We start from the raw sequence: 12,232 nt of genomic DNA, 5'->3' as shown, positions 1-12,232 counted from the left end.
TATTACTGCCACTTTTCTTTAAATCCAAAATATATCAATTTTTATCTGATTTTTAAAAATCAGATAAAAAAAAAAGACTCCAGAAATCCCACATGAACTATACATTTCCTTCCTCAGTAGGGTGGGAAAAGCGAGTTGCAGCAGGGCCCTACCACAGCAAACTCATCTCTGTCCAGGTGCCCATCCTTGTCGATGTCACTGAGGTCCCAGACCTGCAAGGGAAAGAAAGCAAGGCTTACTGGGGAAGGAAGCATACCTGCCAGAACTCAGATTCCGAGTGCTCTGGGCATACCAGGGCTACGACAAGGCAATCAAAATACATTTAAGAACCAGTCAGTGGGTTGTCTGAAAAACCACCAGCTGAGGAAGTATTGTCAATTCCAAGATCCTTTCCATTACATTACATTCATTTTCTCTAACATACAATCATAATAATAACCGGGTCCACCTTGGTTTTTTTTACCGTCTTACAAGGAATTCTTGGACAGAAAAGATGGTTTGGTTTTGGCACAGGTGTTGCTCCAACACAAACTGCCCCCCCCCCCCCCCTTTCACACTGTGCTGAGCTGAGGTCCACCAAGTCTCCTCTCCTCTCCCGCTGGTGGATGATGAGGCAGGTGCCACTGAGGATGCATGGCCCACCTCACACTTTGAAGATGAGGCTGGCAGGTAAGAGTTTCTATACTGGGCCAAAGGTCAGGTGCCAGATTTTTTTTCTAAAGCACAATCAAAGCACTAACTTCCTGACCCAAGTCAGCCCCAACTCAAACCAGCAGGCCTGTTCGACTCGGACAACACTGGGTATGGCACCAGTACCTAGAACCAAGCAGACCCCTTAGCATCCAAACATGGTGGTATTTCATGCACTGGTTACCCTCTCAGTCAATCATGAGCAACATCAGTCCAGGGACATTTCTCCCACGCAAGTCCCCCTCCCCAGCCCTGCCACCATCTTTGACTTGGGCCTCTCCAATACTCCACAAAGGCCACAGCCTCCAGTTGGCTTCTTTGCCTCCGATCCTTTCCCTAGGGTTACAATGGGGACTGTTCTAGAATGCACTCTAAGCCTGTCCCCTAGACTGGCACATGGAACCTCCTGTGGCCTATACAGGTCCTTGTACCACATTCCAGCTTCCAGGGACTCCATCCACTTCACTCTCTAGGGAGCCCAAATTGCTCGCAGTCCCTTCAAGCATATAGATGGCCTTTGGGAGGTGTTCTGCATCAGGCTGAATGCTTTATGCCTCTGGTTTCAATGCAGGAAGCAGGGGTTCGGGAAGAGTAACTTTTCCAAAGATATGGCACTTGCCTGGGGGAACTTGAACGAGAATGAGACTTCCTGACTCCATGTCTCTCCCCGCCCAGGGCCTCAGCACCACTGCCATTCGGGACCATACTGGTGTCTATGGTGGGGCTAACCTGGCACTGCATGGTGTTGAACAGCATCCCAGGCCTCCACCCACATGATGCCAACAACACCTGCCCCATGTGGGACCACCAGAACTGTTTCCAGACACGGCTCAACATCCTCCAGGGGAGGAAGTACGTGGTAAGAACCCTCCAGCCCTCCCCAGCATGCCTCTGCTCATGCCACTATGTGCCTGGCCTCCTCATCCTGTCATCGGCCACTCATCTCTTCACTCTGGAGGACACAACCCTGAAGGGCCTATTCTAGGCAGCCCTCCCTGCCTGCCCTTTATGCTTCCTCTCTGCCACTGTCCCCACTGGGCAGAATCACAATTATCAGGGAGGCAATGGGCAGTAGGGGGTCACCAGGAAACAATGAGGGCTCTGGGGACCACCTAGGTCCTATTCCCCTCTCCATGAGACCCCAGGAGGCTTATTAGCCACTTTGAAAGCCCACTTTTCCTCATCTAGAAGATGAAAGTGATACCATTCATAACAAGGCGGCTGCAAGTCCTGAAGGACTTCATTCATGCAAAGTGTTCTAATGGGATTGGCATATAGTAAGACCTCAATAAATAAATATCACAATCTTAACCATTATTTATCTCTTTGACCCCTTGGACTAATTTCTAATTTCATCCTCATCTTCCTGGTGCCCAGCACAAGGCCTGACCCAGAGCAGACTCCAAACTTCCTGAATGGCTGAATGGATGGTTAGTGCATGGATGAATGGACAGATGCATAGATGCATGGATGCACGAGTACACTGATGCACATATCACAGATAGGTGTAGAGATAAATGGGTACGTGAATATGGATGCACACATGTCTAGATGGACAGGTGCACAGGTGAATGGGTGCATGGTTATGAATGCATGTGTGCATGGATATGGATAAGTGCATGGATGGGTGCATGGATATGGATATGGATGCATGTGTACATGCCTGAATGGGTGCACATAAGGCTGGTGTGTGCAGAAAAGGAGGGAAGGAGAAAGCCCAGCAGATAAGAAGCGACTCCTATGCCACAAGACCTGGAGCCAGGGCAGGAGATCTGCAGAACACACCCTTCCTAGCCACATCTCCCTTTGTAATGAAGCTACCTTCACCTCCATCATTCTGTCTTGTTTGTAATTTGGCTCTATAGAATTATTACATCCAGTTGTCAGGTATTTAGCAAGGCCTGCCAAATGAATGCACACAATGAACAGGACTGGGTCACCGCATTTTGCTGCAATTAAAATTCACGCCTTGTAAAGACTCTTGGTCCCCATCACAGATCTCCACCTATACCATGCCACAGCCCAGAGGAAACAAAGGGAATTGAGAGATTGCCTTTCTTAGCAGCCTTCCTTCAAAACAAAGTATTAAGATGGGCTCTACTTGGGTCCTTTCAAATGGGCCAGTGTCCACAAGTCATACTCAAACAGAAACCAAGGGACAGGAATTTGCATCTTTCCCAAAGGTTGTCCCAAATGTCGTAAGCTAGACCTACAGGTGTCGCCTAAGGCAGCAGAGACTATGCTCAGTCCCCTGCTCTGGGTTTGTGCCTGCCACATCGCTGTAATCCAATCCAGACAGATGACAACACCCATCCCTTCTTGGTAAAGAGCAGGGAACTCAGTATAGACACCTTGTGGAACTGGGCTTTGTCACAGAGCAAACACACAGGGCCATGATGCAAACCTCATTGGAGGGAAGACAGTCTGGAATAGAAAGCTGTAACTAAAAAGAACTTGCATTTAATAGGAACAAAACTAAGGGCTTTCTTTTAAGAGAACGTGTAAAATTTCTTCTAAGCTTACAGCAGATTTTAAAGTACCTTTAACTTAAGTTCCCAGATAGAAAAAAAAAGGTAATTAAAAAGAGAAAAGAGGGGTGCCTAGGTAGTGCAGTCAGTTGAGCATCCAACTCTTGGTTTGGGCTTAGGTCTGACTGAGTCCTGTGTTGGGCTCCATGCTTGGCGCAGAGTCTGCTTGAGATTCTTTCTCCCTCTCCCTCATGTCCCATCTCTCTAAAATAAATAAATAAGTCTTTAAAAAAAGAAAAAAAGTTCTGGACATATACTCCCATACTTCTCCCCAGGAGCACACGGAGATGCGGAAATCCTGGGTGTGGGTTCAAATCTCATTTCTGCCTGTCTCTAGACCCCAGGCAGCGAGTTCACTTCTGAGGCTGCCTCCCCAAGTGTGTAATGGGCCCACACCAGCATCTTCCCACAGCCCAGGGAGCATCTGTGAGCCACATCCATAAAGCCCTAAGCCAACTTGACCATAGCAAGTTCTTCATGAACATCAGCTCTAACAAAGCCTCCAATGGTGCATGGCCTTGTGTAAAGCCTCATGTGTGCGTGGGAACCATGCATGGGGCAGACAGCAGTCAGCAGCAGTGTAGGATGTGAGAGAATCACTCACCCGGCCCAGGACATCAAGAGGCAGCTTTGAGTTCATGAGGACTGGCTTGACTTTGTCTCCAGAGAGCAACCCATTGATGGGTAAGAGGCTTTCAAAAATTCCATCGAATTTTGCCTTTTCTTCCACCTAGTTGGAAAAGAATAGCCTGAGTAAGTAAAAAAAAAAAAAAAAAAAAAAAAAAAAAACTGTGGGAGAGTCCAAAATGAGCTCTGACCCGAAACTGAATGAAAACAGGCAAGGAGGGCAGCCCCAGTGGCCCAGCGGTTTAGCACCGCCCTCAGTCCAGGATGTGATCCTGGAGACCTGGGATCAAGTCCCATGTCGGGCTCCCTGCGTGGAGCCTGCTTCTCCCTCTGCCTGTGTCTCTGTCTCTCTGTCTCTCTCTGAGTCTGTTGTGAGAAAGAAAAGAAAAGAGAAAAGAGAAGAGAAGAGAAGAGAAGAGAAGAGAAGAGAAGAGAAGAGAAGAGAGAAAGAAAAGAAAGAAAAGAAAAGAAAAGAGAAAAGAAAAGAAAGAAAAAAGAGAAGAGAAGAGAAGAGAAGAGAAGAGAAGAGAAGAGAAGAGAAGAGAAGAGAAGAGAAGAGAAAACAGGCGAGGACCCACCCCTGGGCTCGCCTAAAAGCACAGGATGGTCTTATGGCAGTTCCAGAGTAAACATCTTCCCTGAAGGAAATAGCTCACTGGAACTACGAATCTGGAGACCAAGGTCAATGGAGGGACAGGACCTGGCTCTAAGCCTTACTCTCCACCATAGGGGCCGCCTGGGAGACAAAGATCACCCTACCTCCCTCCTAGGAGCTCACTAGGACAAGAAAGGTCATAGTGTGAATGGACTTTCATTCTTTAAGACAAACAACTAAATCTGGATATCAACCTACAGGACTAAAAGAGCTCAAGAACCAAATATAAAAATAAACCAAGACTTAAGCAACCAATTATCAAAATCAACTTTAAGCACAGGAAGTCCTCTTACAGTAAAAAAAATAAATAAATTATAAAAGCTCCTCGTAAACAGAGAGCCCTGGGCAGGACTAATAGCACATGGCCACACATGTCAAAGGGGCCATCAGGGAGGTGGGTCTGGGCAGAGGCCTGCAGTCTGCCCTCCTCCAGAAATGAAACCCACAGGGACTGGACCCAGGGGATAGAGAGCCCTCACCACCCACTCAGCCCATGAGCTGGAGCCCCTAAGAGCATTAAGAAACCCTCAACAAGCATACATCAACAGAACAGATAACCTAAATGTAGTGCATCCACACAATGGAATATTCTTCAGCCTCAAAAACAAAAGAGATTCTGATCCAGGCTACAACATGGAAGAATCCTGAGAAAATTATGCTGACTGAAATAAGCCAGAAAGCAAAGGACAGGTACTGTAGGATTCCACTTCTATGAGGTCCGCAGAGGAGTCACATTCTCCTCTAGGCACCAGGAGGTGGAGTAGGGAGGGGAGGAGTCAGTGTTTAATGGGGACAGAGTTTCAGTCTGCAGTAATGAGAAAGTTCTGGAGAGGAACAGTGAAGATGGCTGCACAACAGTATGAATGTACCTAACACTACTGAACTATATGCTTAAAAATGATCAAGATGGTGGGGGCACCTGGGTGGCTCAATCAGTTGAGCGTCCAAATGGGTTTTGGCTCAGATCATGATCTCAGGGTGCTAGGAGAGAGTACTGCATTGGGCTCCCTGCTCAGCATGGAGTCTGCTCAGGATTATCTTTCCCTCTCCCTGCCCCTAACCTCCCTCACACATGTATGCACCCTCTCTCTCTCTCTCAAATAAACAAACAAATCTTTAAAAAAAAAAAAAAATGGTTAAGATGTTCATGAACTTCATGTCACCTACACTTTACCACAATTAAAAAGAAAACTAGAAAACAGAAGGGAGCACATAAGCAGACACTGCATGGGTGAGGCACTGGGAACACTAAGGCGAGCACCCTGTGTCCACCTTGAGTGTCTGGAATCATGCCCACATACTTCACTGCTTTGAGCAGCCCAGGAGCTCTCCCAACGGAAGAGAACACTTGGCACTTCAGCTCTGTCAATGTTTATCTGATCAAAACAGCTGAATCTCTCTTGAAAACAGTCTACTCCTGTAATGGCACCTTTCCCGCCCAGCCTCCCGTGCTTGCGAGGCCTCACAGCCTCCTCTGGCGCCAGCCCTTCTCATGAGGCCTCAACACAGCCCTGCAGGAAAGAGGCCAGGACAGCTCAAGGCAATTCTGGCTTCATTTTCCACAATAAAGCAGCTCCTTTTCAGAGTAGGTGCCCTGCAGACTACAAAGAAGGAACATCTTTTGGTACTGTGACTGCTGCTGGCAAAGTGCTCAGCTGCTCCCAGAGGTCACTTCCCCAATTCCTGGGTCAGAAGAGGCCTCCTTCTGCCCTATGCCTACATAAACCTCCCCTTGTCCAAACCCTTCAAAGGACAGGACAGAAAAATTGTGTAAAAACAGGACAAGTGTACTTGATGTGGGGTGGGGGTGGAGGGACATCTTTATTTTATAGCAAGGCTGTTATTAAGGTTAGTATTTAAGCCAAATAAAAGTGAGGAAATGTTATAAACCCCTTACAAGTGGGGAGTGAGGAGGTCTCAGGCTCTAGGGCACCGTCTCCATGTCCCACACACATTTCCTTTAGAGCTAATTCTGTACCTATTAGAGGTTACCACTCTTGCCTCTTTTTGCTGCTTCTAGAAAGACATGGGACATGGAGACAGTCCCCTCAGGTACTGAAAGAAGCTTTTTCAAAAAGCAATGAGAGCATCAGAAAGGAATGAATAGCAACACCCAAACTGGCTAGAAATAAGAGCGAGAGTTACAAAGACATCTTAGATGTCTTCACACTTGCAAATTCTCACAACTGCTCGTTCTATCCTGATTAACCAACCCAGGCAGCAAAAACCACATAACATGACCTACAAATGCAAAATATTAACTGTAAAATTTTAAGAATCCATTGCCTGAAACTCAGCTAATGGCCTTAGCAGGGCAACACCCAAAAATGTCACGGCCATTTCAGATTTTAATCTGAAAGAGTGTCTTGGTTAAATTCTGTGGCAGACTCACTCTGAAACAGAACAATCATCCCATCCAACGTTTTGAACACCACAAATGGCTGATACAACTGCACGTAAAGGGATGCCTGAGGGGCATTGCCCGGGGGTCACTTACCCTCACAGCCCAATGGGCCTCTGCAGATGGCGGCGTGACCATCAGAGGGCTGCTGGTGTCATGCTGTAAAGGAAGAGAAATACTCTGCTGTGGATGGCACAGAATTCAACTACAGAAAATGTGTCTGTGCAAAGGACACACGTTTCAGGGTGACTCAGTTGGTTAGGTGTCTGCCTTGGGCTCAGGTCATGATCTCAGGGTCCTGGGATCAAGCCCCACATCAGGCTCCCTGCTCAGGAAGGAATCTGCTTTTCCCTCTCCTTCTGCCCCTCCCACTCCTGCTTGTGCGCTCACTCTCTCTCAAATAAAATCTTAAAAAAAAAAAAAAAGGGACACACATTTCAAAGTGCTTTCAAAATGGGGAAAGATCTCAAAAAGTTAAACACAGAATCACTATATGCCCCAGCAGTTACCCACCGAGGTAGAGACCCAAGAGAACTGAAGAGACAGGTACACCAACAAATCCCGGAACACAAGTTATCACGTCCACCAACAGAGGGATGGATGGGCCATACAATGCAATCCGACTCAGCAATGAAAAGGAACCAAGCACCAACACTTGCTACAGGGCAGATGATCCCTGGAAACATTATGCTGAGTGACAGCAGCCAGATCTAGGATTCCAGAAATGCCCACAACAGGTAGATCCACAGAGAGACGAGTGGCCACCAGCGGCCAGAGGAGGGGGACCCATGAGTGACTGATTACTCAGTGGGTAAAAGGTTTCCTTTTGGGGTGATAAAAATATTCTGGAACTAGAGAAAAGTGATGGTTGTACAACACTGTCAGTGGACTAAATGTCACTAAGTTGTTCACTTTAAGATGGTGAATTTTAGGGCCCTGGGTGGCTCATGGTTGAGCATCTGTCTTTGGCTCAGGTTGTAATTCCAGGGTCCTGGGATCAAGACCCACATCAGGCTCCCCACAGGAAGCCTCCTTCTCCCTCTGCCTATGTCTCTGTCTCTGTCTCTCATGAATAAGCTTTTTTAAATCTTTAAAAAAAAAATAAAATGGTGAATTTTAGGTTATATAAATTCCACCTCTATTAAAGAAAGAGAGAATATAGATCATAGTAGAAGAGCATGAGCTGAAGGATTTCAATACTTACGAATTTAGGTGGCGGCATGTTCAGATTCAGATTGCTCAAGGTAACTTCGTGGCCACTCTGTGCACAGGCCACTAGTCTCAGCGCAACATAGAAACCCTGCAAATCCAAAAGAGGGAGAGGTGTGAACACCAGCTGGCTGGCGATAACGGGGGAGAGCTGTCTACAGTCATGGGCTTCAGGAAAGAGGGATTTCTCTTCACTGCAGCAAGAAAGACTGAATGTGCAAAAGTCACTTGAGGGTCAAGCTGAACAAATTTCCCCCTGGGAGCACTGTTTAAATGAATATGCCTGCCAAGTGGACTTAGTCCACCACACTCTGGACACTGTAAAATTTTAAATAAATGTATTTTTTTATACCTTTATTATTTTTTAAGTAAGCTTTATGCCCAATGTGGGGCTTGAACTCACCACCATGAGATCAAGAGTCACATGCTCTACTGACTGAGCCAGCCAGGCACCCCTCAAATAAATACATTTTAGGCAATAACAAGCTCCCAACATTTAGGAAAATGTTAGATTAGGTAAGTAACAAACTAAAGTTTAAGATTATAAATAAATGATGAGTCAAATATGTGTTGACTTTTTTAAAAATGGTTTGAAACAGATATAGTTGTTAGGGAACTGATACGCACAATTCGCTATGATCCCCCTGGCTTGCTGGAGATAGCCTCTCCCACCTGCCCTCTGTGGCCTAATGTGGACCTCATTCCCACACAGGGACAAAGGACCTGAACTAGGCCATCAGGGACCTTTGCTCCTCCTTGCCTCCTCCTAACCCAGAACTGGCCATGCCACAGTCTTAGTGAACTCAGGCAGCATCATCTAATTTTTTAAATTGATCAAATAGTCTGAGAACATGAACTGTTTTAAAGCTGTAAACACAAGTACAGTTTTAAAAACCTCCTCAAAGAGATAAACACTAAACCAGCCCTTCTCAGACCGGTGTCCAAGAATGCCCAGGTGGCATATGCAGAAAAGGGGATGTAAGAAAGTTTCTAGGAACTGCATCAGACAAAGTTAACAGGTTTCTTGCCCACAAGGACGCTCAGAATCTTTCAACATGCAGACATACAGTGCAAATCTCAAGGAAGGGAGAAATAGCTGATAGTGCTTTCCCAATGGATCAGATCATGGACAGTAGGACAACAGGAACAACATTCCCTTGGGATTTAGTTTAGGGAAAGACTGAACAGAATTAAAATACAACCACTTAAAGTCATTTGTAAACGCCATAAACTTCCATTTACAGAACATTCTCAAAATGACAAAGTCATGATGGAGAAAGAACCAGTGGGGTGCCAGGGTTAGGGTGTGACTGCCATGGGGCAACACAAGAGATTCTTCTGGGGGCCAGGCAGTTCTATATCCTTTGATGGTAATTACATGAATCTGTGCAACTGATAAAATTACACAGAACTATACACACCAAAGAACACCAAAAATTGCATGTAAAACTAATCAGCTCTGAGCAAGCCTCTAGTTTAGTACCACTCCAGGCTCTGAGCATCACACTATGGTGACGTAAGCAGCTCTCGCTGTGGGGAGCGGAGGAAGGATACACCGGAACTCTCTGAACTATTTTTGCAATTTCCATGAGTCTTATTTCAAAATAGAACATTTTGAAAACATTTTCATCACTTGTAAGCACACAAAATATTAAAAGATCTGCTAACCACAAAAGATGGCTCCCTCCAAGTGTTTTCAAAAAACCTTTATTTCAAAATGAAACCTTCCAATTTTAATGGTCTGATGGCCGCACTTATGTCTAGTAATACTTGTCCGCGGCAGTAACAAGGAAGGAAGAGCAGAGGTGACCCAGCCTGTGGGGTTCTGGCTCAAGCCTCTCCACTTGCTGTGTTTATGGTGTGTGTGTGTGTGTGTGTGTATATATATATATATATATATATACCTGTTTGTCCAAGAACCCTTTACCTTCTGGGTCGGCCAAATCCCATATCTGTGGAAACACAAAAGTGCTCATAAGTACAACTGCCAACCACTGCCCATTTATTCACAGAACAGGAACTGATGCCCCTGTGTCTGAGCCTTACAAGTCAGCTGGAATGGTCACTCCCAAGCTCTGGGTGAGGAGGCAAATTTGGAACAGATGAATGACCTGCCTGCTCCCCATGGGCACACAGCTAGTCAGTGGCAAAACCTAGAGAATACCCAGGTCCACTTGGCTCCAAAGCCAAAATAAACCCATAAGCTGTCAAGATCCCCAAAGCACTCAGGCCTCTTGTCTGCTGCCCAAGAAGTAAGTGGAATATCCACCAGTGACAGCCTGCCAGGCTCACAGTGACCAGCCCACTCCCCAGGAGGCACATCCCCTTGAAGAGAAGTCTGGTCTTTGCCTGCCAGGGGAGCCCTGAGGGTGGCCTCAGAAGAGAAGTCATTATCCATCTTCACGTACCTTCCCAAGGATAATGTCTGAGAGTCCAGACTTCTTTAGAAAAAGCGCAGCTTCACTCGCCCCAACTCGCCCTGTGTATGCCGGGTCTACCTAGAATAGGAGACAACTCTTGAGACAAGACCTCAGCAAACGGACAACAGATAAAGCAGTGCATAGCCCACTGGCTACTGGCTGATAACTTGGAGGATAGAAAGGGACTAAACTGGGCTTCTATTAAGGTTTGTGCCTGCCAAGATAGGTCCTCTCTAATTCAATCCAAAAAGACACCAGTGAAACTTACCTGCTTGTAATAAGATTCATATAATGGATTTCCAGTGGGAATCTGTAAACAAAACCACAGACACTGGTCAAAAAGTGGACACGGCCCACCCTAAAAAAAGGTGTCATCCCCTCAAAGTGCTGTTACCAAAATGTACAATAGTGAAAATCAAAATGTAGGTACTTTGAAGGTCCTCCCTACACAGACTGCAGCTTGTTTTTATTTATTTATTTTTAAGTTTATATTTACTGGAACACCTGGGTGGCTCAGCAGTTTAGTGTCTGCTTATGGCTCAAGGGATCCAGGATTAAGTCCCGCATCAGGCTTCCTGCAGGAAGCCGGCTTCTCCCTCTGCCTATGTCTCTCATGAATAAATAAATCTTAAAAAAAAAAAAAAAAAAAAAGATTTTATTTATTTATTCATGAGAGACAGAGAGAAAGGCAGAGACAAAGGAGCCCAATGCGAGACTCAATCCCAGGACCCCCAGGATCACAACCCAAGCCAAAGGCAGACACTCAACCACTGAGCCACCCAGGTCAGCTTGTTTTTAGACAAAGATCTCATACTTACTCTGTCTGGAAGAGGAAACGCTAATGCTCTTTCTCAAGTCCTAATTCCTATACAAACAACTTGGCACTCAGGGAGCAGGAGCAGCCGAGATGACTTCCAGTCACCAAATGAAGGGATTTCAATGTACCCAGGAGCTCAGAGGGAAAAGACACCCTATCCATTGAGACTGTTCTCTGGTTCCAGAATCCAAACAGGAGTTTCTGCATGTCATCACAAATCACTAGACAGGCAAGCTTCAGACTGGTTTCCCTGCCCCATATCTCATCCCCACCCATCCCGTCCTCCACCAGCCACCAAGGGATACACACTGACTGGTTCCTGTTGGGAGACAGCTGGCTAGTGACCACTCCTACTGTGGCAGGCCAGAAGTTCAAAGTCCTCAGCTCAGCACAGAAGACACTCCACATTCTAGCCATCAGATCCCCAAGATATCACAGTTTAGAAAAGGGAACCACCCACTCTAGGGTCATGTGGCTCATTGAAGCCATGTCTGGATCTGGCCTGGTTGGCGGCCAAACTCTCACACTTTGCACCTGTCCACAGCCTCTCTTCCCGACCTTAGCGAGCTGTCCCCCAAGGGAGATGTCAGCTGGGGGAGGAATTAAGTAGCCACTAAAATGTCAGCTCTAAAGGCTTACACTTTTGGATGTTTTGCCACGTGAAGGGAAAATAGCAGTACATAAGCCTGTCGACTTAGTGAGCAAAGTAAAGAATACCCAATTATGCTTAATCGTATAGAAGAACAGGCACAGAAACCACTAAAGACAAGAGAGATGGGGAAAGCGAGGACTGAATGAGAGGTGGGAATACCATGTTTGTTTTAAAAGTCTTTGAATGCTGTCCTGTGATTTTTTTGTAATGAATAAAACTGATGGAGGTGGGTT

General features: G+C 46.1%; 1 protein-coding gene across 11 annotated transcripts in view; it reads right to left on the bottom strand.

The window, feature by feature from the left end:
* EPS15L1 (epidermal growth factor receptor pathway substrate 15 like 1) overlaps positions 1-12,232 on the bottom strand; it is a 96,862-nt gene that overhangs the window by 61,614 nt on the left and 23,016 nt on the right. For 9 of the 11 annotated variants that reach the window (XM_038566971.1, XM_038566972.1, XM_038566979.1 and 6 more), the window contains exons 2-8: positions 10,799-10,840; positions 10,519-10,608; positions 10,015-10,062; positions 8,106-8,201; positions 6,998-7,060; positions 3,823-3,948; positions 153-212 (exon numbers count right to left, since the gene is read on the bottom strand). In XM_038566971.1, coding sequence (XP_038422899.1) covers positions 153-212; positions 3,823-3,948; positions 6,998-7,060; positions 8,106-8,201; positions 10,015-10,062; positions 10,519-10,608; positions 10,799-10,840 — 525 coding nt within the window. Of the gene's footprint in view, positions 1-152; positions 213-3,822; positions 3,949-4,036; positions 4,171-6,997; positions 7,061-8,105; positions 8,202-10,014; positions 10,063-10,518; positions 10,609-10,798; positions 10,841-12,232 lie in introns of those variants that run through there. The other 2 variants (XM_038566976.1, XM_038566980.1) reach the window with 2 other exon arrangements.

Source organism: Canis lupus, chromosome 20 (genome assembly GCF_011100685.1).
Source record: "Canis lupus familiaris isolate Mischka breed German Shepherd chromosome 20, alternate assembly UU_Cfam_GSD_1.0, whole genome shotgun sequence".
NCBI classification, from domain to species: Eukaryota; Metazoa; Chordata; class Mammalia; order Carnivora; family Canidae; genus Canis; species Canis lupus.
This window is presented reverse-complemented; position numbering and strand designations above follow the sequence as displayed.